Source organism: Heterodontus francisci, chromosome 1 (assembly GCF_036365525.1).
Source record: "Heterodontus francisci isolate sHetFra1 chromosome 1, sHetFra1.hap1, whole genome shotgun sequence".
NCBI lineage: Eukaryota > Metazoa > Chordata > Chondrichthyes > Heterodontiformes > Heterodontidae > Heterodontus > Heterodontus francisci.
In genome coordinates this window covers 276062494-276088263 of record NC_090371.1, presented here as the reverse complement: position 1 = coordinate 276088263, position 25770 = coordinate 276062494, and the positions used below count along the sequence as shown (strand labels likewise).

At 45.8% G+C, this 25770-nt stretch overlaps 1 protein-coding gene across 5 annotated transcripts in view; it reads left to right on the top strand.

Annotated features, from left to right (window-relative positions):
* The window catches only part of fam13a (family with sequence similarity 13 member A), a 256398-nt gene that overhangs the window by 53897 nt on the left and 176731 nt on the right, over positions 1 to 25770 (top strand). For 3 of the 5 annotated variants that reach the window (XM_068045834.1, XM_068045832.1, XM_068045846.1), the window contains exon 1: positions 3869 to 4130. In XM_068045834.1, the coding sequence (XP_067901935.1) occupies positions 3884 to 4130 (247 nt within the window). In that variant the 5' untranslated portion in view covers positions 3869 to 3883. Of the gene's footprint in view, positions 1 to 3868; positions 4131 to 25770 lie in introns of those variants that run through there. The other 2 variants (XM_068045839.1, XM_068045833.1) reach the window with 1 other exon arrangement.

Sequence of the window (25770 nt, the reverse complement as noted above, 5' to 3'; positions counted from 1 at the left end):
TTGTGTCACTTGGAAGTGATTTTTCCTTGTGGACATGGGGGGAGGACAGGACCAGACTATGTGATGATACCCTCTGTGAATGAACAACCTGCCGACATTCATTGTCTATATTATAAAGAATGTACACGAGTGTTTCTGGTACCCATTGAACCGTACCCTCGATGAATAAGCTCTTACTACAGAAGACTGGGGGTAGGGGAAAAGAGAGTAAGCGCTCACTTTGTTATGGTGCAGTATTAACTGGTACCCCACTTACAAACCAAACATTAAATATGTATAAGTCATATATTCAAGTCATTTTTTGCTGCAAGTAACAAACTGCAACATCAACTCACGTTCTCAAGCATTCAACGTACAAGCAAATGTTCAAAGACTTGCCAAATTCAGCATTTTTATCCTCCAGTGCCTTCTGTTACCTTAAGAACTTTCAGCTAGTGTACCTTTTTTAAGCAGAAGCTGGCTAAATATTAGGAGCAGAAAAAGATAGGGGACAATGGAGGGGAGTACGAGCTTTGGATTGCTGTAGTAAAGAGCTAGCTGCGACATCGCTACAGGAGTTCCTCAGGGTAGTGTCCTAGATTCAACCATCTTCAGCTGCTTCATCAATGATCTTCCCTCCATCATAAGGTCATACACAGGGATGCTCGCTGGTGATTGCACAGTGTTTAGTTCCATTTGCATCTCCTGAGCGACTGAAGCAGTCCGTACCCGCATGGAGCAAGGCCTGAACAATATTCAGGCTTGGGCTGATAAGTGGCAAGTAACATTCGCACCACACAAGTGACAGGTAATGACCACATCCATCGAGGGAGAGTCTAACCACCTCGCCTTGACTTTCAACAGCATTACTATCTCTGTATCTCCCACCGTCAACGCCCTGGGGGCGACCATTGGCCAGGAACTTAACAACATCCCCGGGATCACCATTGACCAGAACCCTAACTGGATGAGCCACATGAATACTGCGCTACAAGAGCAGGTAGCAGAGGCTGGGAATTCTGTGGTGAGTAACTCACCTCCTGACTCCCCAAAGCCTGTCCACTATCTACAAGGCACAAGTCAGGAGTGTGATAGAATACTCTCCACTTGCCTGGATGGGTGCAGTTCTAACAACATTCAAGAAGCTCGACACCATCTAGGACAAAGCAGTCCACTTGATCGGCAGCCCATCCACCACTTTAAACATTTATTCACTCCACTGCCAGTGCACAGTGGCAGCAGTGTGTACCATCTACAAGATGCACTGCAGCAACGCACCAAGGCTCCTTAGACAGCACCTTCCAAACCTGCGACCTCTAATTACTAAAAGGACAAGGGCAGCAAATGCATGGGAACATCACCACCTGCAAGTACTCCTGCCACACCATCCTGACTTGGAACTATATCGCCGTTCCTTCACTGTCGCTGGGTCAAAATCCTGGAACTCCCTCCCTTACAGCACTGTGGGTGTACCTACCCCACATGGACTGCAGCGGTTCAAGAACATAGCACAGCACCACCTTCTCAAGAGCAATTAGGGATGGACAATGAATTCTGGCTTAGCCAGCAACGCTCTCATCCCATGAATGAATAAACAAATGATGGGCTGAATGGCCTTCTGTACAGTAACTTCTCCTAATACCTTAGTTTGTGGTTGTGGGGTCTGTTGGCCAAAATGGTATGTGATGAAGGATCCATCTGTTGGAGTACAAGGAGCTGTAACTTCAAGCAATTGTTGTATAAGCTACATTATATTCTTGTTAAAACAGGGCATGGGAAAGCACATTTCAGATCACAAACCATCACAATTTGCTTCAGGAGACTCTTGTTAAGTCATTTTGGGTTTTAACCCTGATGGGGAAAACATTCCTCTTTTAAGATGCTCCTTAAAACCTACCTCTTTGGCCAATCATTTGGTCATCTGCCCTGAAATCTCCCCTTATGTGGCATGGGTCAACTTGTCATAGAGTCATAGAGAGATACAGCACCGAAACAGGCCCTTCGGCCTACCGAGTCTGTGCCGGCCATCAACCACCCATTTATACTGAACCTACATTAATACCATTTTCCCTCTCACATCCCCACCTTCCTCACTTCTCCTATCACCTACCTACACTTGGGGCAATTTTTTTTACAATGGCCGATTTACCTATCAACCCACAAGTCTTTGTGTTTGTTAAAACTCTGGGAAGTCTAGCCTTTAATCTTTCTTTGCTAAGTGAATGATAAATTGTCTTGGCAACCATTTCCAGAAAGGATGCATTTCGTTTGTAACTCTGGTTGGATATATTCCTGTACATTTCATCACATGACCTCCTGCCCCTAACTACACCACTCAGTTAAACTGCCATTTTTCTATCCTTCTCCAATATTTTTATAACTAATAAACACAAATGAAAAAAACACAGCATTCTTTTAATGCCTCGGGATTATTTCTTAAACAGGGATTTGCATCGTAGTGTGCTGGCGATTAATCTTAATCCTGGAGACTCTAGGTCAATCCTGGAGGGTTGGCAACCCTACAAAGGCCCCTTGCGGCCAGTTTTAGAAAATTCTTGGCCCCTTGACTGTCGATTTTTGACAAGAAGTCAAATCCAGGTGGAGGTTGAAAGGCCCTCTGTGCACAACTGGTGGCTCCCTCCAGTTTAAACAGTGTTTTCCTGGTGCTGCTGAGAATGATTCACACCTAGATGGCGAAATTAACCTTCTATTAGATTCAGAGAAGCTGCAGGTCTGCAACATGCTTTTCCCCTACAAAGTCCACCTTGAGGTTTCCATCCATGATCCATAGCACCGTGATTTCTGATTTATTGGGCAGGATGTTCCTGGCCCTGGGGTGGGAGGGCTGGGAGGCAAGGGGGATGCTGGTAAACTAGCGGGTAGCCACGTTGGGATGGCTCGCTGATGCATTCCCGCCATCGGGGAGGTTTCCCAGCGGCAGGACCTGATGTGGAACGGCTACCTGCCAAATGGAGGAAGGCAGCCAAGTTAAATATTTAAGGGCCCTACTACGGTCGATTCTTCAGGCCTACCAGCATTTTGCCAGTGGTGGAGCAGCCCTCCACCCACATGGGGAGGCTACCAGCCTTGTGGAGGCAGCCTCCCTGCAGCCCTTCCAGGGGTCATTGGAACTGGAGACTAAAGAGGGGATTGCAGGCAGGGATGGGCGCCCCCCTGCAGCCCCAATGGGCTATCTTGGGGGGGGGGGCGGCGGCATGCCTGCTTGCCCCTCTGATTTTTATTATCTTATATACCTCTGCAACCTCTCGATTCCCAACCTGCCTCAGCAGCGCCTAGCACTCTCAGTGGGGCTGCCGAGGTTCTAGAGCTGCCAGCACACTGATTGGACCAGCAGCACTGGGAGCCCATCCACTATCCTTAGTTGGACGATGAGGCCGGAGGCGGTCAATTAGGAGGCCGCCTCTGGTAAAGTTGCCAAGCCGGTCTCGCTGCCCCCAAGTGTGGGCTCAGGACCCCCAATTTGTCCTGGCGTCGGGGTCCCAAAGCCTGAGGTAAAATCCTGCCCGTTTTGTTTTGTCGGTTAATGCGATGAGCTCCCCCCTCTTTCCCCCCCACCCCCCCCCCACTCTGCCCCAGGGCTAATCAACAAGCCTTTTAAATTCAACCACCTTCAATTTTCACCCTTGTAGCCTGGCAGTGACTGACATAAACCCCATGATTGGTTGTGACGGTAAAGATCCCGCCCACCCTGTTACAATAAAGGGGTGTGAATGTTTACCTTTCTGTTTCTAATAGCTACGAGAGAAAGCTCTGCCTTTCATTCATGGAATTGAGAAGCCTTTCATGTCGTCTAATTCCCTGAGACTTTGAGATTGTATTTTATTTTCATTTGCCACTAATCTGTAATTGCTGGGGCTGCAGTCAGTGCTTGTTTCCTTGTCTGATGGAGGTACCTGTTGTAGCCGTGGTTGACTGTTCCCCACTCCTCTGTTCTTTCCAGCAAAACAAGGCTGCAGTCAGGTTGAAGGAGGACATGAAGAAGATTATGGCTCATCCACTCAGCACGCAGAGGACCCGCGGGGTTGGGAAGGTTTTCGGCGTCTCACTTTATGACCTCCAGCAACGAGGCCAGACGGTCAATGGTGTTCCATTTGTCGTACAACACATGATAGAATATTTGCAAGAATATGGTGAGCAGAATTGCTGTGCAATAATGTATGAAATACCATGTTAATAGTTTTTAATATAACAACAGGGACTGCACTTCAAAGGAAAAGAACTTCATTGGCTATGAAGTCCTTTGGGATGTCCTGAGATGATAGAAGGCGCTATAGGAATGAAAGTGCTTTCTCTTCTCTATTTTTCTCTTTCTCGTTTTCTCTTTGTTTTACTCTTTTTCTTTTCTCTTTATTTCCTTTCTGCCCCTTCCTCCTTCCCTCCTTCCTTCCATCCCTCCCCTTAACCCTGATCATCATCATGAAAGAAGGGCAGGGGAGGTTCCCCCCTCCCCCTCCCCCCCCCCCCCCCCCCGCTCCTCCGCCACTGTGTCCTTGCCAATATTTTATCTCTCGACCAACAGCACTAAAACCGATCAACTGCTTTATCTCACTACTTTTTTTGTGGGATCTTGTTGTGCTCAAATAATTTGACTGCCTCACTTGCCTACATCACAACAGTGAAGACACTTCTAAGAGTAATTCATTGGCTGTGATGCACTTTGGGATGTCATGATAGGTATTATATAAATGTATAGTTTTTTACATAGAAACATTTATTTTGCTGCTCCACGGTACATCCTCTCACATCATCCCCTTCAGTTTGAAAACCAACAGCCAATCTCAGCTTTGCCTGGAGGGTAAGGATGGTGAGGAATTAGTATTGGCATCGGTTTCAGTTCTGTTTGTGCTCGGCTCCCTACTGGCCAGCTCCAGAATGGCCAGGTTGGGGGTGTGGTGGGTGAGGGGGGAGGTTTGGGATGGGGGTGTTGGAAGAGGCTAGTAGGAGCTATCACTGACCCATCCCCTCAGCTGCACCCGACTGAGTGGTTATGGGGCATGCAATAAGATCCGATCCAGAATACTGTTTAAAAACCATTCATTTCTTGATGATAGATTAACACGCCAGAAGTTTTGAAAAACTCTCACAAACTATTTTTTAGGTTTATGCTGTTTGTTGCAAAGACTAGTGTGGGTGGTTATGGAGTGGGGTTGCGGGATGTTAAAATTCAACTGGGGGAGGGAGGTGGAAACCAAGCCGCAATTGCCCAGTCTGCACCCTGCCAAAACTGAAATGTACACCTCCATCACATCACCCAACTCCGCCTCTGCAGACTTCTCCAGCAGCAGTTTCCAGTATTGTACAGTTTTGTACCTGTGGGCCTTTCCATATAGTAATTGTCACTGGCCAAAGACCCACATTGTATGCACGAGAACTATGTTCCACCTTCCCTATTACAGGCAGTGGAAGGGAGATCGTTGCCCATTGTCATTACTGAGCACTAACTATCACCTTGACAAAGAGTGGGAGCATGGCCCACATGAGGTGGGAATGGCTGCACTTTAACCCTGGTGGAGGAGGGGTGCATCCTTGCCATTGATTAATACTGGGGCTCCAAGGGGTAAAAATCTTGGGCATTGGTACAAAATGGCAGGTGTTGCATTGCCCACCTGTTACATACTCTATCCGGTTGAGTTCAATGAAGCTGAGCACTCGGATAAAGCAACCTCACCTGTGTTAACCCGAGATAGATTCCTGTGCTAGGACTTACACGACCCGTCTTTCTTATAATCTCCCATGTTGTTTTCAGCTCTTGTTATCCAGATTACTCTGTATTAATTTTTAAACAGCGACAACTTGCATTTGTATAGCGTCTTTTAGCATAATAAAATGCCCCACGGCGCTTCACGGGAATATTATCAAACAAAATTCGACCCAGAGCCACGTAAAGAGATATTAGGGCAAATGGCCAAATGTGATGACAAAGAGGTAGGTTTAAGGAGCATCTTAAAGCAGGAGAGAGAGGTAAAGAGGCAGACACTTAGGGAGGGAATTCCAGAGCTTAGGGCCTCAGCAGCTGAAAGCATAGTGGAAAGCACATCAATGGTGGAGCGATTAAAATCTCGGATGCACAAGAGCGCAGAGATCTCAAAGGTTGTAGGGTTGGAGGAGGTTGCAGAGGTAGAGAGGGATGGAACCATGGGGGGGGGGGGGGGGGGGCTGCGGTGTGGTGCGGGGGGGGGGTGGAATTTGAAAACAAGGATAAGAATTTTGAAATTGAAGCATTGCTTAACCGGCAGCGAGCACAGGGCTGACTTGTGAATGGGACTTGGTGTGAGTTAGGACACAGGCAGCATAGTTTTGGATGACCTCAAGTTTACAGAGGGTAGAACATGGGAGCAGGAGTGCATTGGAATAGTCAAGTCTAGAGCTAACAAAGGCATGGATGAGGGTTTCAGCAGCAGATAAGCTGAGGCAGAAGGGGAGTTGGGTGATGTTATGAAGGTGGAAGTAGGTGGTCTTAGTGATGGCGTGGATATGTGGTCGGAAGCTCATCCCGGGGTCAGATATGTCACCAAAGTCAAAGGAAGCACTGCAACAAGGGTTGGTCTTACAGATTTCAGGGCATAAAGTAATAAAAATGTAGCTTTTGGCGTTTTGCCTGCACTACAATAATAGCTTCTCTGTTTTCTATGTTCCTTGGTTAATCGCTTACCATAACTGCCAGTTGTTGTCAATATTTATACACGTTCAGTGATACAATTGTAATGTCATGATAGCATGAAAACATAGAGCATTTGATCTTTTGTTACACTGACAATCCAGCAAGCTACCAGCATTGTCCTTTAGCACTGTCATTAAATTGAACTTCAGAGCTGCAAAAAGGAACTCCTTCATCTCGTGTTTTTGGTTCTTCATTGAAAGGTTCCCCAATGGGGCTGCCCCTTATTATCCAGTGAGTACTCACATTCACACCAGGAAGCTCCTATGTCCGATCCAGGGTGTTACAGACTTACCTGATCTCAGCCCTGGTGGTCGTAAGGATGTTCCAATTGGCTTCAGCACCCTGGATTAAGTAGGGGAAAATCAACCAGAGTTATAAATCTGAACTTGCCTCAGTGATGAGTACGGTTGTCTTCAAGTTGTGGGCTCAAGCATCACTTCAGGACTTGAGCACAAAATCTAGGCTCACACTTTAGAGCCGTACAGAGGGAGTGCTGCATTGTCAGAGGTACCGCTTTTTTCAGGAAAGGATTAGGCCCCAGCAACCTATTTAGATCCCATGAAACTGGTCAAAGAGTTCTCCTGGTGTGCTGGCCATGATTCAGAACGTTACCATTTATGTCATTGTTCATCTTTTGCTGATAGGTATAACCTCTCAATTCTGGTATCATTCCAGTAAATCGTTTTTGCATCTTTGCCAGTGCCTCCATATTACTTTTATAATATTGAGATCAGAAACTGAACTGGACCAACCATATAAATACTGTGGCTACAAGAGTAGGTCAGAGGCTGAGAATTCTGTGGCAACTAACTTAACTCCTAACTCCCCAAAGCCTGTCCACCAGCCACGAGGCACAAGTCAGGAGTGTGATGGAATACTCTCCACTTGCCTGGATGGGTGCAGCTCCAACAACACTCAAGAAGCTCAACACCATCTAGGACAAAGCAACCCACTTGATTGCCATCCCATCTACAAACATTCACTCCCTCCACCACCGACGCACAGTGGCAGCAGTGTGTACCATCTACAAGATGCACTGCAGCAAAGCACCAAGTCTCCTTCGACAGCACCTTCCAAACCCACAAACTAGAAGGACAAGGGAAGCAGGTGCATGGAAACACCACCACCTGCAAGTTCTCCTCCAGGCCACACACCATCCTGACTCAGAACTATACCGCCATTCCGTCACTGTTGGTGGGTCAAATTTCTGGAGCTGCATCTCTAACAGCACTGTGGGTGTACCTCCACCCCAAGGACTGAAGCAGTTCAAGAAGGCTGCTCTCCACCACCTTCTCAAGGGCAATTAGGGATGGGCTTTGCCTTCGATGCTCACATCCCATGAATGAATTTTTAAAAAAGAACTGTTCACAGTATTCCCAAGTGTGGTCTAACCAAGGTTCTATACAAGTTTAACAAATCTTCTCTGCTTTTCAATTCAAATCTATCTTTCCAGAAAAGAACCCCAGTGCTTTGTTTGCTTTTTTATGGCCTTATTAACCTGCATCACTATTTTTAGTGATTTTGTGTATCTGTAACCCCCAGATCCCTCTGTTGCTGTACCTTATATAGACACATTTTCTGAAAAGAAATGTAATCTCTTAAATTGAAAGGATATAAAGGCACTGGAAAAGGTGCAAAAAGGATTTCCAAGTAGATATCAGAACTGAGAGGGTATAGCTATTGGGAAAGGTTGCACAGGCTGGGGATCCTTTCTCTAGAAAAGAAAAGGCCAAGGGGTAAAGGCCTGCTCAGGTCAGGAAAAAAAACTCGACCCGAACCCGACAGAACCACATCGGACCCGAGCCCGACCCAGCCCGAGTCCCTGCATTTTTCCCGCGCACGACCCGACCCGACCCGCGCACGACCCGACCACCGGAATGTTCACTTTACCTACCTTCCGATTCCGAATCTGCAGGAAGCTGCAGCATGAGCGCGATGACGTCATGGAGACGCTCACTCGCTCACTGCGCAGACTCAGAGTTTCCCTCCTTGACGTCCCGGACTCCCAGCTCAGGTAGGCTTTTCAACTTTTGATACTTACCAGCAGAGCAAAATGCAATACTTACTTTGTGTGTCCAACCCAGACCTGGCCCGACCTGGACCCGGCCCAACTCGACCCGAACCAGAAAGCTGGACCCGGAAGAGCGACCCGACCCGACCCCGACACATGTTGTTGGGTCCCTTCAGGTTCGGGTCGGGTGGCAGGCCTTTACCGAGGGGTGATATAATAGAGGGCTGAAATTATGAATGGGTTTGATAAGATACTTTCCACTTGCTCAGAGTCCAAAACTACGGATCATAAATATAGGATAGACACTAACCAATCCAATAAACAATTCAGAGGAAACTTCTTTACTTAGAGAGTGGTGAGAATGTGGAACTTGCTGCCACAAGGCGTGGTTGAGGTGAATAATATATATGTATTTAAGAGGAAGCTAGATAAGTATTTGAGGTAGAAAATAATAAAAGGATATGCAGATAGGGTCAGCTGTAGTAAGGTGGGAGGAAGCTTATGTGGAGCATAACACTGCACAGACCCATTGGGTGGAATTACCTGCTTTTATGTGAAAAAAAAATCATGAGAGTGGGCTTTGCTCTGATAGTCAATGCTCCTGCATCATGTTTTGCCGTATTTTTTTCCAAAATTGGACAGTATTATTTTTCTCTTTTTTCCACCTCCCCTGGGAGATTGTGTAACCGGGGGTGAGTCAATGATGTGTGTAGTTTGCACCATATCCGAACACACCAGACTGGATGGACCAGTTGGTCTTTTGCTGTCCTTTCTTGGATCTTGTTTGTCATGCCCAGTGACCTGCATTTTCCATCATCGTTCACTGAATAGCAGCCAGGAGTGAGAAACACCAGCTGACTTTGCCCATTCCTAACCCGGGGGTAGATAGACCTCATGTGGCAACTGTACTGACATCAGTTAGTTCAGCATAGATGGAGCCCATTCCACCATTCAATTAGATCATGGCTGATCTGTACCTCAGCTGTCTTTACCTGCCTTTAATAACCTTGCCTAGCAAAAATCTATCAATCTCAGCTTTGAATTTTCTGATTGAGCCCCAGCCTCAACAATGTTTTGGGGCTGAGGGTCCCAGATCTCCACTATCCTTTGGATGAAGACGTGCTTCCTGACATCACCCCTGAATGGCCTGGGTCTAATTTGAAGGTTATGCCCCCTTACCTGGATCTGAATTATATTTAAGATCAAACCTAAGCCTTTCTGTTTCAGTCCCACACATTGTTCACAATACCACGGGTATTTAATCGGAAGAGAGAGGAAACAGGATTAGTTTGTTCTGGAGAGGAGCGAAGATGTACCTAGAATGTAATGTTCTGGTGTTGCTAATGAATTGCAAGTTTCTGCAGGGTCATTCGGAGTTCCATGTGAAATTAGGAGGTTGTGACCTAAACAGCAAACTTCAAAGCTTTATCACTCCTGTCACAAGACTATCCAGACTCCAGAAGATTACTGAAAGAAATTTCAAAGAATCTGCCAAAATCAGATAAATAGTTCACCAATTAGCATTTGCCAAGAAGAACACAAGTACAGTCCCCACCACATATATCGGGTGTGTTGGTGTTAATCTGATTTCCCCGCTATATACGGTGGCTGACAAAAACCAAAAAAGTGAAGCAACCAACATTTTCTTGTTAAAAAAAAGCACAGGAAATCTCCAGTTAGTAACGGCCTCTCCTAATTGTTAGCAGTTGCATCCAGAATCTCATATCCAAGGTAATTGCACTCCATCGAGGTGCAAGCAGCTTATTGGAACTGGTCGAAGACCCAACTTTGGCTGAAATTAGCAGAGTTTTTAAATTGCTAAGCGCAGGGTAAGTATTTATTGCACTGCTCAAAATAGTCGGCACACTTAATATGTTATAAATGCCACCTTTGTACTTGGCGGCTGTGGGTGTTGGCAAATGGTTAGTGTCATTTTCCTGATATAGGCACCAGTGATAAATGGGGATGGTGCAAGTAGTGGGGACAGTACCTTAAAAACAGCTGCTGTAGTGCATATCACCGATATGCCTAGACTCAAATGAGAATGATACCATAACAGATGATATAGTGATTCTCAGCAATGGAATACCACAAAGTGGTGGAACATGGAGCCTATTCCCACTGATCTATTCCATTCCCAAGCTGGGCAATGCTGCTTCACATAGGTGCTCCATGCAAGCCTGCTGCCTCAGTGCTTCTGGGAGGCTGGAGTGGCAAATTCAGCTGAACGATGCACCAGATCTTCTCCACTTCCTGCTTATCAGCTGTGGAGCTGACAAAAAAAATGAAGCCGCTTTGTTTTGTTTTGGTCTGGTAGCAGTCCTTTAATTCCGCGGTAGCTGTGCCTTGCGTTCATCGCACTATCCTAGCCTGTATCAATACATGTGTTACCATTTCCGAGGTACCAGGCTTGAGACTGGGGCCAACACACAGGTTTGAAACATACACCGAGTTTCAGTTTTGGTCATGGATGCGACGCCCTGTTGTTTTCTTGAATGAAGCTGGGAATTGATATAATTTTGACATGCCTCAGGTTTGGAGGCTATCAGAAGTAAAGCACAAACAGTAGGGCTGAGTCAAACAGATTTGAACCTTCACAGAAAGGTAACGAATATGAGAGGAAAGAAAATTCTTCTGTAAATATGTTGTACATTTGCACTTGTTCATTCTTTTGTTTGCTAAATTTGTAGAATAGTTTAATCATAGCACAAGGTCACATGTGATAGTCTTATCACTTGTTGAGGACTGGAGATAGATTCTGTGGGGGGGAATGGAAATATTTTAACTAGCTTAAAAATAATTAACAGACAGGATTCAAAAACAGGTATCTTTCTTAAGGTGGAGCCAGGCTTAAATCAAATCATAAATGTAATATCCTCCCATATAATAATAAAGAAAACCGCTCAATGGATTTCAATGCTGTAATCTAATCTTGGGATTTAGGTTGTAAAGTGCTTGAGCTTTGTCCTTAGTTTGATGTCACTCGAGCTCTTACTGCTGTCTTCCTGCTATTGCTCCGCCTAATTACACGCCTGAGTCTGTGTTGTTCGTAATCTCTCTGTTAGTTTACTTCTACATGTAAATTTGCACCTTGGAATCTGCTCTTTATTGTGGGGTTTTACATCACATCATGTGACATGTTTCTCATTACCAATAGTTCCTTTGACAGTCAAACCACAGATTAAAGGCTAAAGGCATCATTTGTTTCTAGGTAGTGTCTGAGGAGTAAAGCAACCCTTCAGCCATTGAAAACGCTCATGGTCTCTTATTGAAATTGACCCTTTGATTGCACCACAAGGACAATAACAACAACTTGCATTTATACAGTGCCTTTAACATAGCAAAATGTCCCAGGATACTTCACAGAAGCATGATCAGACAAAAATTAACACTGAGCCAAAGTAGGATATATTCAGATAGATGCTAAAAGGCTTTGTCAAAAACTTAGGTTTTAGGTAGCGTCTTAAAGGAGGAGAGACAGGTGGAGAGGCGGAGAGGTTTATGGAGGCAAATCCAGAGTTTGTCGGTTGAAGGCATGGCCACCAATGGTGTGTCAAAGGAAATGAGGTACGCACAAGAGGTCAGAGTTGGAGAAATGTTCCAGGAGACTTATAGGGCTGGAGGAGTTGATAGAGATCGAGAGGGGCAACGGAAGGATGTGAACACGAGTATGAGAGTTTTGAAATCAAGGTGTAGCTGCACCAGGAGATAATGTAGGTCATTGAATACAGAGATGATGGGTGAACGAGATTGTACATCATCGTAATCCTTTTTCCTTGTTGAGTTACAGGAATTACCACATGGCCTTTCGATTCATGTCTCACAGAATTGTGGCTGACAAAACTGAGACTGTTTCTGTGACTTTTTGTTTCATTTCATGAAGTACAATGTCCAGGCAATAGGTGTTTGGGCAATCCGCTGTATCATCAACAATGGTTAATTAAGAGGTCTCAGAGGTGGGGTTGTGGGAGGGTTGGTGATTACTTGTTTTACCTGGAGCTTGTATAGGTTTATTATTGGGTTTTTCTGTTGTTGGAAATTTTATTTGGGAATGAGGAACGTTCCTTTACTCAGCTGTACCAATATGTCTGACCTTCTCCAGGGAAAGGACTGCTGTAGCGCCACTTGGTGGTCAAATTTACAAATTGCACAGACATTTTACAGAAGTGGTTTAAGAAAGAAAGACTTGCATTTTATATAGTGTCTTTCAGGACCACCGAATGCCCCAAAGCACTTTACAGCCAGTGAAGTACTTTTGAAGTGTATCCATTATCGAAATGCAAGAAAAGCAGCTGCCAATTTGTACACAGCAAGCTCCCATGAACAAAAATGTGATAATTACCAGATAATTTTTTTTGTGATGGTGATTGAGGGATAAATAAAGGCTAGGGCACTGGAGTGAACTCATCTGCTGTTCTTCAAAATAGTGGAATGGGATCTTTTATGTCCACCTGAGAGGGCAGATGTGGCCTCCAAAAGATGGCACCTCCGACAGTGCAGCACTCCCTCAGTACTGCACTGGAGTGTCAGCCTATACTGTTGTGCTCAAGTCCTGGATTGGGACTTGAACCCACAACCGTCTGACTCAATGAGTTGATTGACTGTCATTTAACGTTAGGTAGGGGGCTACTTAATGAGTCATATAACGTTACTCTGACAGAGGCACCTGTAGGCACAATGCCATTGTTTTAATATATAAAAATGCAGAGGAGATTTTCCAGACTTCAGCTATGCAGAGAGACTGGAGAAGCTGGGATTGCTCTCCTTAGAGCAGAGAAGACTCAGGACAGATTTCATACAGGTTTTTAAACTCATGAAGGGTTTTGTTCGCGTAAATAAGGATAAGCTGGTGAGGAGGTCAGTAACGAAGATCCCATGGCTCTATTTCAAAGAAGAGCAGGGGCGTTTTCCTGGTTTCCAAGCTAACATAAATACCTCAGCCAGCACCAAAAACATTTTAATTGCATATTTATCTCATTGCGGTTTGTGGGGCTTCACTGTACATACTTTGGCTGCTGCGTTCTCTGCATTTCAACAGTGACTATTCCTCAAAAGTACTTCATTGGCTATAATGTGCTTTGGGACATCGTGAGACCTCGAAACATACCTTTATAAATGCAAATTCAATCTTGTTTATGTAACTAAAATAAGATTTATTTATAATAACCAGGACCAATGGTAGAAGCTAGGAAACTATATCACTTTATTTTCCATTTCTCTCTCTCCAACAGTCTGTCTCTCTCTGACTCTATCTCTCTCTCTCTGTCTCCTTCTGTTTGTCTAATAATTCTCTCTGACTGCTCCTCTCTCTCTCTCTCTCTGGGCAGGATTTTCCCTGCAGGCTTCTGAAGCCTGCCATCAGGCTCAGATGTGGGTCAGAAGCCTGCAGAGAAAATCCTACCCAGGCCAAATTTTATGGGCCCCCCAGAGACAGGCTGGGAGATGGGGGGTGGAACCATAGAACTGTACCGGGATCGGGGGACAGAGGGCCCATCGCCTTTCTGTTGCAACACAATTTTATCAGGGAGAGTATAGGCCGAAGACAGCCTTCCTGCCCAGAGGCCAATTGAGGCCCTTAAGAGGCCTATTAACAGCCACTTAAGGGCCTCTTCCCCCTCACCACTGGCAGCTGGGGTAGGCTTTCGCCACATGGGGAGGTCATCTAGTGAAACAAGACGATCTCCCTGCAGGCTGGAGTGGGGTGCTCTCCTCCGTGGGCAATCTGTGGCCCACGAGGGCCCCTGCCATCAAACAAACTACCTCCCTGGGCCCCCCTGCCCCTGCAGTAAACACCCACCCTCCCCCCATCCCCCACCCCCCTCAGTGGGGGCCTGCTGACCGGCCCGGCCACCCTGCCTCACTTACCTGAGTTCCGGTTCTCCAGCACTGGACTTGGGTCCTAGGCCTCTGCAATACTGGCAGTGGCCACTGCTCTCAGTGGCACTGTTGATACTACTGAACTGCCAGCTCTGCATCTTTAAAGGGACAGAGATCCTGCCGCTAGGCTGTTAATTCACCCAGCACTGTAGAATCCTGTCAGAGGGGAGTGCGGTGGGGTGGGGGTGGGGGGGGAGAGGAGGCGCCAAATGGCTTTTCAGCCAGTGCTGGGAGTCCTGCCGTCAGCTCAAAATTCTGCCCACTATGTGGGAAACTATCACACATTGTGATTTAGGAACATAGAAGCAGGAGTAGGCCATTCAGCCCATTGGGCCTGCTCCACCATTCAATACAATCATGGCTGATCATCCACTTAAATGCCTTTACCCCACACTATCCTCATATCCCTTTATGTCATCAGTATTTAGAAATCTGTCAATCTCTAAACCATATTCAATGACTGAGATTCCACAGTCCTCTGGGGTATAAAATTCTAAAGATTCACAACCCTCTGAGTAAAGAAATTTCTCCTCATCTCTGTCCTAAGTGGCTTCCCCCTTATTTTGAAATTGTGTCCCCTGGTTCTAGACTCCCAATCAGGGGAAACATCTTACTTGCAACCACCCTGTCTCTCCCTTTAAGTATTTTGTAGGTTTCAGTGTGATCAACTCTCATTCTATGAAACTTTAGAGAATACAGGCCCAGTGTCCCGAATCTCTCTTCATAGAACAGTCTCACCATCCCGGGAACAAGTCTGGTGAACTTTTGTTTCACTCCCTCTATGGCAATAATATCCTTCCTAACATAAGGGGACCAAAACTGCACACAGTCCTCCAATTGCAGTCGAACCAAGGTTCTATACAAATGAAGCAAGACTTCACTACTCCTGTACTCAATGCTCTTGAGATAATGGCTAACATATCATTAGCCTTCCTAATTGCAAGCTGCACCTGCATGTTAGCTTTCAGTGATTTATTGACAAGGACACCCAGGTCCCTTTGTACATCTACACTTTCTAATCTCTTAACATTAAGAAATACTCTGCACATCTATTCCTCCTACCAAAGTGGATAACATCACATTTTTCCACATTATGTCCAAATCCCCTTGAAGCCCCTTTGCATCTTCCTCACAACACACCTTGTTTTGTGTCATCCATGAATTTGGAAATATTACATTTGATCCCCACATCCAAATCATTGATATATATTATGAACAGCTAGGGCCCAAGTTTCCATCCTTGTGGTACCCCACGAGTCACAGCCTGCCAACGCGCGAATGATCCGTTTATTCCTATTCTCTGTTTTCTGCCTGTTAACCAATCCTCACTCCATGCCAGTATATTACCTCCAATCCCATGTGCTTTAATTTTGCTAACCAACCTCCTGTGGGGGACTTTATTAAAAGCCTTCTGAAAATCCAAGTATACGATGTCCACCGACTCCCCTTTATCAATTCTACTGGTAACATCCTCAAAAAACTCCAACAGGTTTGTCAAACATGATTTCCCATTCATAAATCCATGTTGACCATGTCAAATCAAATCATTATTATCCAAATAAAAACATAACAGAGTTAACGTTTCAGGTCTGTGATGAAAGGTCACAAAACTCTGTTTCTCTCTCCACAAACGCTGCTGAGTATTTCCAGCATTTTCTGTTTTTATTTCAGATTTCCAGCATCTGCAGCATTTTGCTTTTACATGATTATCCAAATGTCCTTTTATCAGATGCTTTAGAATAGATTCTAGCATTTTCCCTACTATTGATTCATACCAATTCTAATTTCCTTCAATTCCTCATTCCCCCTAATCCCTTGGATCTCTATTCCTGGCAGATTTCTTGTATCTTCCTCAGTGAAGACAGACACAAAGTAATCATTTAGCTTCTCTGCCATTTCTCTATTCCCCGTTGTAAATTCTCCTGACTCTGCCTGTAATGGACCCACATTTGTCTTAGCCAAACGTTTCTTTTTTATGTACCTAATGAAGCTTTTACAGTCCGTTTTCATGTTTTTGCCAGTTTACATTGATATGGGCGGCACAGTGGTGCAGTGGTTAGCACCGCAGCCTCACAGCTGCAGCGACCCGGGTTCGATTCTGGGTACTGCCTGTGTGGAGTTTGCAAGTTCTCCCTGTGTCTGCGTGGGTTTTCTCCGGGTGCTCCGGTTTCCTCTCACAGCCAAAAAAACTTGCAGGTTGGTAGGTAGATTGGCCTTTATAAATTGCCCCTAGTATAGGTAGGTGGTAGGGGAATATCGGAAAGGTGGGGATGTGGTAGGAATGTAGGATTAGTATAAATGGGTGGTTGATGGTCGGCACAGACTCGGTGGGCCGAAGGGTCTGTTTCAGTGCTGTATCTCTAAATAAATATTGTATGCTTCCTTTCTTTATCAGTTTCTTGGTCCTCCTTTGCTGTATTCTAAAATCCTCTCAATCCTCAGGTTTACTACTATTTCTGGCAACTTTATAGGCCTTTTCTTTTAATCTTATACAATCCTTAACCTCCTTTGTTAGCCACGGTTGATTGACTTTTCTTTTTGGGGTTTTGTGCCTTGAAGGAATGTATAGTTGCTGTAAACTATGTAATAATTCTTTAAAGACTATCTATTGCCATACTGGGTACTGGAAACTAGGTACTGTCATACCTTTTAATGTATTTTCCCAATCCACCCCAGTCAATTTGCTCCTCATACCTTCATAATTTCCTTTGTTCAAATTTAACAACCTGGCTTCGGATTGAACTACCTCACTTTCAAAAATAATGTAAAATTCTATCATAGAATTCCTAATTCATAGAATTCACTCATCCCTAAAGGTTCTTTTACAGCAAGATTATTAATTAGCTCTTTGGATTCGAATCCCTGGTGAAACTTGAATTCAATGAATAAATCTGGAATTAAAAAGCTAGTCTAATGGTGACCTTGGAGCCATTGTCGATTGTTGTAAAAACCCATCTGGTTCACTAATGTCCTTTAGGCAAGGAACTCTGCCGTCCTTACCTGGTCTGGCCTACATGTGACTCCAGACCCACAACAATGTGGTTGACTCTTAAATGCCCTCTGAAATGGCCTAGCAAGCCACTCAGTTCAAGGGCAATTAGGGATGGGCAATAAATGCTGGCTTCACTTGCTACTTTTCTACTTCCTGTTACCAGCTTTACTTCCTTCCAATTTGAGCTACCGCTCAGGTTCCCATCCCCCTGACCAGCTAGTTTAAACCCTCCCCAACAGCACTTGCAAATCTCCTATTAGTCCCGGCCCTGTTAAGGTGCAGCCCGTCCATCTTGTACAGGTCCCACCTGCCCCAGAACTGGTCCCAATGCCTCAGAAATCTGATGCCCTCCCTCCTACATCAGTTCTCCAGCCACATGTTCAATCGATCCTATTCCTATGCTCATTAGCATGTGGAACTGGGAGTAATCCTGAGATTACTGCTCTTAAGGTCCTGTTTTTTAATTTCCTTCCTAGCTTCCTAAAATCTGCTTTCAGAACCTCATCCCTCTTCTTACCTATGTTGTTGGTCCCATTGCGGACCATGATCTCTGGCTGTTCACCCTCCCCAGAAGGATGTCCTGCAGATGCTCCATGACACCCTTGACCCTGGCACCAGGGAGGCAACACACCATCCTGGGGTCATGTGGTAGAAGTAGAAAAGTAGCAAGCGAAATTAGAAGGCAGGTGAAACAAGGACAAGCATCATATAGGCTTAGAGTGCAGAATAATGTCAAAAAGACAAGGTTGAGGGCACTCTACCTGAATGCACGCAGCAGTCACAACAAGGTAGATGATTTAAAGGGACAAATAGAGGTAAATGGGTACAAAGTGATTCCTGACAATGCTGGCCGCCACTGACGTCATCAGGCTGTGCCGCAGTGCGCACATGCGCAGACGGGCTCCTGCTCTCTGCGCATGCGCGGCATTCCGGCTTGCCAGGACTGGTTAACGCATGCGCCAATGACGTCATCGCGTGACATGCGCATCTTTGCTCCGCTCCCCACCCCCCCCTCCCCACAACTCCTCGCTGCTCTGTCTGGCCGCTCCGCTCCCACCCCTGTCCCCAGCCCACTCCGTTCCCTGCCTTCCCCGGCCCGCTCCGCTCCCCCCCCCACTCCCTGGCCCGGTCCACTCCTCTCCACCATCCCCCCAGGCCCGCTCCGCTCTGCTCCACTCTCTGGCCCCGGCCCTGACCCGCTCGCTCACTCGCTCTCTCACTCCGGCCATTGTGTGCTGCCACGTGTTTGTTAGGTTGCCTCCGTGTGATTATTTGAGCAGCGCCATCTTTAGTCCTGGCAGCTGCCTAAAGTCACAGACTGTGACGTTTTAGTGGCACATGCTGCATTTGCGCATGTGCCACAGCAGCACCACCTAGCGGTAACGTTGTCAGCAAATGCAGCCGCAGCAGGAAGCAGTAATGGCAGGTAAGTGAGAGAGAGACAGCAGTTCAAAATGGAGGCACTGTATGTCCAACCTTTTCAAAACTTAAATAAAAATATCTTTGCAGCCAGGCCCCCACTCTACAGGGTGGCCTGCGGCTACTGCTGCACCCAGGCAGACAGGGACAGCCTCTAAGCCTGCTGGAGTGCTGGCATCCTCTCCCCCACCCTGATCTGCCACCAGGAGGCTGCCTCCAGGCAGCTAACTGTCCCCCGCCACCTGCAGGAACCTGGAGGTCAAATGGAAAATCCAAGTCAGTCTCCTTCAATTGGCCTTAAGTAACCTTTAATTAGTTTGATCGACTACCCACCGTGTGTGGGCAGGTAGCCCTGCCGCCCCCTCCCTGCACCCCACCCCACCCCAATCCTGCCTCCATGATAATGACCTGGGGCGGGATGGAGCCAGTAAATGGGCACAAAAACTGCCCACCTGCCTCCAACCCTGCCCCCAGTGAGAGATCAAAACCCTGCCTCTGAACTCTGTCGCTCTCTGTCTCTGTTTCTGTCTGTCTCTCTCTCACTCTCTCTATCTCTGTGTCTGTCTCTCTCTATCTCTGTTTCTGTCTGTCTCGATCTCACTCTCTCTATCACTGTGTCTGTCTGTCTCTCTCTATCTCTGTGTCTGTCTGTCTCTCCCTGTCTCTGTTTCTGTCTGTCTGTCTCTCACTCTCTCTATCTCTGTGTCTGTCTGTCTCTCTCTATCTCTGTTTCTGTCTGTCTCGATCTCACTCTCTCTATCACTGTGTCTGTCTGTCTCTCTCGCTCTCTCTGTCTCTGTGTCAGTCTGTCTGTCTTTCTCTGTCTCTGTTTCTGTCTGTCTCGATCTCACTCTGTCTATCATTGTGTCTGTCTGTCTCTCTCGCTCGCTCTGTCTCTGTGTCAGTCTGTCTCTCTCTCTCACTCTCTCTATCTCTGTGTCTGTCTGTCTTTCTCTATCTCTGTTTCTGTCTGTCTCGATCTCACTCTCTCTATCACTGTGTATGTCTGTCTCTCTCACTCTCTCTGTCTCTGTGTCAGTCTGTCTGTCTTTCTCTGTCTCTGTTTCTGTCTGTCTCGATCTCACTCTCTGTATCACTGTGTCTGTCTGTCTCTCTATCTCTGTTTCTGTCTGTCTCGATCTCACTCTCTCCATCACTGTGTCTGTCTGTCTCTCTCGCTCTCTCTGTCTCTGTGTCGGTCTGTCTGTCTTTCTCTGTCTCTGTTTCTGTCTGTCTCTCTCTCACTCTCTCTCACTCTCCCTCAGTCTCACTCTCTCTCACTCTCTCTCACTCTCCCTCAGTCTCACTCTCTCTCACTCTCTCTCACTCTCCCTCAGTCTCACTCTCTCTCAGATCCCACAGAAAATATCAGCACTGGACGGCTTCAAGGGGGTCTCCTGCACTGTTCCTGCTGCCAGCAAGTTTCAGCAGGGCAAGGGGCGGGCGGCCCCGAGTTACCGTCCAATCCATTAACAAAGGTAATTAAGATTGTTCAGGAGCTCATTGAGCGCTGATTCAGGGCCATGCATTGTGAGCCCGTTTCTCCTGCATGGACAAAAGAGAGCGAGATAAGGCACTGCTGTCCTCTATAGCCATTGCCAGCTGCTCCATTTCATCAGAAGCTGCATGTTTCAGCACTGGCAGGTCTGAGCCATTCTGAGGGGTCAGTAAGTACCCTGGGTACACATTCCTCCCATGTTCAGGAGCAGCATGCGCCCTCAGGCTCCTCCGCTGGTGTGTCTGCTGGAGGATGAATATGTGAATAGTGTCTGTCATGAGGTTGGGAATTGTACTCACTCGGATCATTAAACCTCTTCCGACACTGGATCCGGTTCCTCGGCACCACGGTCCTTCTGCTGACTCTGTTAGCTGTCTCCATCCAGGCCTGCTTAGTCTGGGTGGGCGGCCTCCTCCTGCCACCTTCCGGGAAGAGGACCTCCCTCCTCTTTCACAGCCTCGAAGAGGATCACTAGGTCCCCAATCGTGAATCGCTGGGCGGCCCTGCCCCGGGTTTCAGGCCGGTGCCTTTCCTGAGTCATCTTCCAAACTGAACGTGAGGCAACGAAACAGCTGCCACAGTAATGGCTGCCATGTTCTATTTAAATCAGGTTCATACTTGTTCAATCCCGCCTCCGTTCCCACCCCTGCAGCCACTAACTGGCTGCCAAGCCAGTCTCCGAGCCGTGAAAATCAGGGCCGATGACAGTTCCCTTCGGAGGTGGGTTCGGGATCCGGAAACAGTCCCGACTTTTGTTTCCCGCCCCGGAAGGAAAATCTTGCTCTCTGTCTCTCTCTCTCTCTCCCTTTATTTCTCTTCTGTCTCTTTGTCTATGTCTCTGCCTCTATCACTCTCTTTCTCAACAGAAACACCTTGGGATTTACTTCCCCTTCCTTTCCCAGAGATGGTAAGAACTAAAACTCGTTTCTTCCCACAACTTAGTCCCTCAGGATAGTTGCAATTCCCACAGCACAACACATATTAGTAAATATTAATGTTCAGTTTTACATGTAATTTATACTAATAGACAATATATAAACAGTAATAGTGTGTCTGAAAAATAATTTCCTAATGTATTATTTTACCCATGCCTGGTTATATTTTTCTGAACTATCTAATATGATTCTTTGCTTCCTTTTTAAAATTTTCTTCCTTAATTTTGATTTACTGCATTTCTGATTATTATTTCATCTTCATTGCATTCATATCTTCCATTTTCGAGTCTTGAAATTTGCAATTAATATTTTTCTTCTGCTTTTCTTTCTTGTAGTGGCTGCACCTTTTACAACCCTTCTCCTCCTCACACAGGCACTGACATAAGCACACATACCAGTGTCTGGGTTTTTGACATGGCAGCTAGATTGAAGTAAATGAGGTGATTCAGTATCCCTTGTTTTTTTTAAGTACATGTGAAGGTGATGATGGAGGAAGGTTTAACGACCACACAGGGTAAAATGTGCAGGTATTCTATTTCCTTCTTTCTGCTTTTGCAGCACCTGTGCTGTGAGCCCTGAGGCCCAGCTGAGAGTTGACGTCTCTGTCTCTCTCTCTCTGTTTGTCTGTCTCTCTCGCTGCTATGTGTCAGACCTGTAGTCCTACAGTAGAGGGTGCTACAGTGCATCCCAGAGGGGAACCTCTGCCCACTTCTCTTGGCCAAATACAATCTCTCTATCTGTGCTATGTCAGATAATCCAACAGAAATTAGACAGTGGGAACCACAAACAGGGGCACTGGGTATATCCACTGCTTAATTTACAGAATCCAATTCAACCTAATAATGCTCACACTTCAGGGCTGTTTTGGGGCCATGTCAGCATTTGCTAGTTTGCTTGGAAGGCCAGCACAGTGTCTGCTCAAGACAATGGGGCCAGATTGGAATCTCAGCAAGTCAACAGTTACCTCTAAACATCTGTGGACCCATGCCCTCAGCTCAATAGAAGGACCCCTCCTGGCAGGACGATACGAGGATCTATGTGCCCCCTCCCCACACCCCCCAAGATGGTACGAGGACCTGTGTTCTGTGATGATTGGGTCCTCGGGTGGAAAGTGGGTAGTTCTGCAGTGAGCTTCCCGAATTTTGCTTTGCACCAGCCGGCTATATTCCGGTGTTGGAGTAGGGATGTGGGGAATTGGAGTAGGGATGTGGGGATTTGGAGTGTGGAGAAGGTAGTTATTTTGCCCACTGCTGATGTTAAAGGTGAGTGTCTCAGTGGATACACAGGGCTATCCCAGAAATGCTGCCCACTGTGCCCTTTAAAGGCCTCAGTGGGGCTCTCATCTAATAGGCAAGAACTAGCACAAGTCCCAACACCTAACCAGGAAAAGTTAAATTGGACTTTCAGCAGCCCACAGTTGCGTGGACCAGCAAGTGTCCTAGAATAAAAACAGAAGGTGCTGGAAATAATCAGCAGGTCAGGCAGCATCTGTGGAGAGAGAAGCAAAGCTAACATTTCAGGTCTGTGACTTTTCATCAGAAACTTTCACAGACCTGAAACGCTAACTCTGCTTCTCTCTCCACAGATGCTGACTGACCTGCTGAGTATTTCCAGCACTTTCTGTTTTTATTTCAGATTTCCAGCATCTGCAGTATTTTTCTTTTATTTAAGCAAGTGTCCTAATCCTGCTTTGCAAAAGCAGTTGAGTTCCGAACACAATGTGCCTCCCCCACCACTCTACCAGCAGTGGTATTACTGCAGCGTCACCACTGGCAGGTGGGTGCAATTGCAGTGTGACAGGTTTATATAGATGTTTTCCATTGTAAATGTTGACATAGGAATTCATAATGGAAAATACATTAAAAAAAAGACAGAATATGGAATTTTAAAAATAAAAACTTGCATTTATATAGCACCTTTCATAACCACTGGACATCTCAAAGTGCTTCACTATGAAGTACTTTTGAAGTGTAGTCACTGTTGCAAGGCAGGAAATATGGCAGTCATTATGCGCACAGCAAGCTTACACAAACAGCAATGTGATAATAACCAGATAATCTGTTTTTGCGATGGTGATTGAGGGATAAATGTTGATCAGAAGTCGAAATAGTGCCATGGGATCTTTTGCATCCAACTGATCAAGCAGATGGGGCCATGGTTTAATGTCCAACAGTGCAGCACTCCCTCAGTACTGGTGGAGGGTCAGCCTTGATTTTTGTGCTCAAGCCCCCCAAAGTGGGACTTGAACCTTGAACCCTGTCACTCAGAGGCAAGATTGCTACAAACTGAGGACTGAATTCCAACTGTGTGCAACTTGGTGCAATTCTCCTCGTCCTTAAACCCTGACCCGGAGGCTTCATCTGGAGATCGAAGAGCAAGAATTAATTATTTTGGTGTTTGGATTTGTAGTTCATCATCTGGAGTATAAGTAACTCCATGAATTATCTTAAAGAAATCAGTTTTAATGTTTGGAATTGTTATTTTAATAACTCTGTTTACCAGTTTATTTTAAAAAATGAGTTAGTGTGTCTCATTAACATAGCGAACAAGGGACTGCATCTAAACACAATGACCATTTCATTCAAAATAGCTGACAGAGGAATTTGTAGCCCCCTAGGTATTTGTGGTATTTATGTGTTACATTTATAGTTCATTACAACATCTATTCGCCTTGCGCAGATTATCAGCTGTTATATATTCATGCTTTCTTGTTGATAACTGATCAGGCCATAAGGTGACAGAAAGAATTCACCTTGCCTCTGGTAGTGTAAGTTTCATGTGTGCTCCCTTCGCTTCAGTTAGTTTCAATAGGAGAAGAGAGAGCAATCTAAATAATACTTTTACTTGAGGAATTTTTTGAACTGGCAGATCTCCCGTGTTGTCAGTCCCTCTCCACCGCCTCTGTGTTGTCAGACTGCTTGTCTGGCATACGGTCTTGGACAAGCCACAATTTCCTCCACTTAAACCCCGGGAAGGCCCAAGTCTTCGCCCTCGGCCACCGCCACAAGCTCTGTTCCCTCACCACCAATTCCATCCCCCATCCACGGCCACCATCTCTGACTGAACCAGGCTGTTCACAGCCCTTGGGGTGCTATTCAATCCAGAGCTGAGCTCCCAACTCTATATCCTGTCTATCACAAAGACTGCCTACTTTTATCTCTTTATAATCCTCTGCCTCAGCCCATCATTTGCTGAAACTTGCACCTGCAGGGTGAGAGGGAAAAACAGCTCACAGAACCAGCAAGTCTGGGCATGCTGTGTGAATGGCTTGCAATCATTTAATAAAAATCCAAGAGCTTTAGGCACAAATCCATGCTGAGAATTAATAGATCTGGAAATCTCCATGAATTCAAACGCTAGCTTATGTCATAAAGACACAGATAACTGATGGAAAATTTGACCCGTTTTCAAGACATGTTCAAAATGATGAGGGCTTTGGGTTCACAATTATGAGCGGTTTTGATAGTTTAGGGAGAAACTGTTTCACTGGCAGGAGGGCCGGTAATCAGAGGATACAGATTTATGTAATTAGCAAAAGAAAACAGAAGGGAGATAAGGAGAATTATTTTTATGCAGTGAGTTGTTATGATCTGGAACGCACTGCCTGAAAGGGCGGTGGAGGCGGATTCAATAGTAACTTTCAAAAGGGAGTTGGATAAATACTTCAAAAGGAAAAATAATTGCAGGGTTCCGGGGAAAGAAAGGGGGGGGGCGGTGGTGGGACTAATTGGATAGATCTTTCAGACAGCCAGCACAGGCAAGATAGACCAAATGGCCTCCTTTGCTGGATGGGTAAGCTCACTCATTGTCTTATATTTTGTTGTGCCTTAGTTACCGTATTAAGTTTGCCAGTTTGTGAGAATCAACACTGGCGGTTGAAAAGATTTTGAAGAAAGAGTAGTGATTTAATTGAGCCATCTATTTGTTCTTTGATTGCATTTCACTGAATTTTCATGCTTAATTCTTTGCTTTCATGCACTATGAGAAGTTTCCCTCTTCCAGCTGATTTACTCATTGATGATTTGAATATTCCCCATCTCATCAGGTGTGATTTTGCTATCATTTTTAATGAATATGAACTTAATCATTTTTAAAAATGCATTCCTAGGATGTGGTCATTGCAGGCAAAGCTGATATAGTTCCAAGTCTGGATGATGACTTGGAGGGGAACCTGTAGGTGCTGGTGTTCCCAAGCGTCTGCTGCCCCTGTCCTTCTAGGTGGTAGAGATCATGGATTTGGAAGCTGCTGTTAAGGAAACCTTGGTGAGTTGCTGCAGTGCATCTTATAGATAAGGACATCAGAAATAGGAGCAGCAGCAGACCATAGGGCCCCTCGAGCCTGCTCCGCCATTCAGTACGATCATGGATGATCTACTG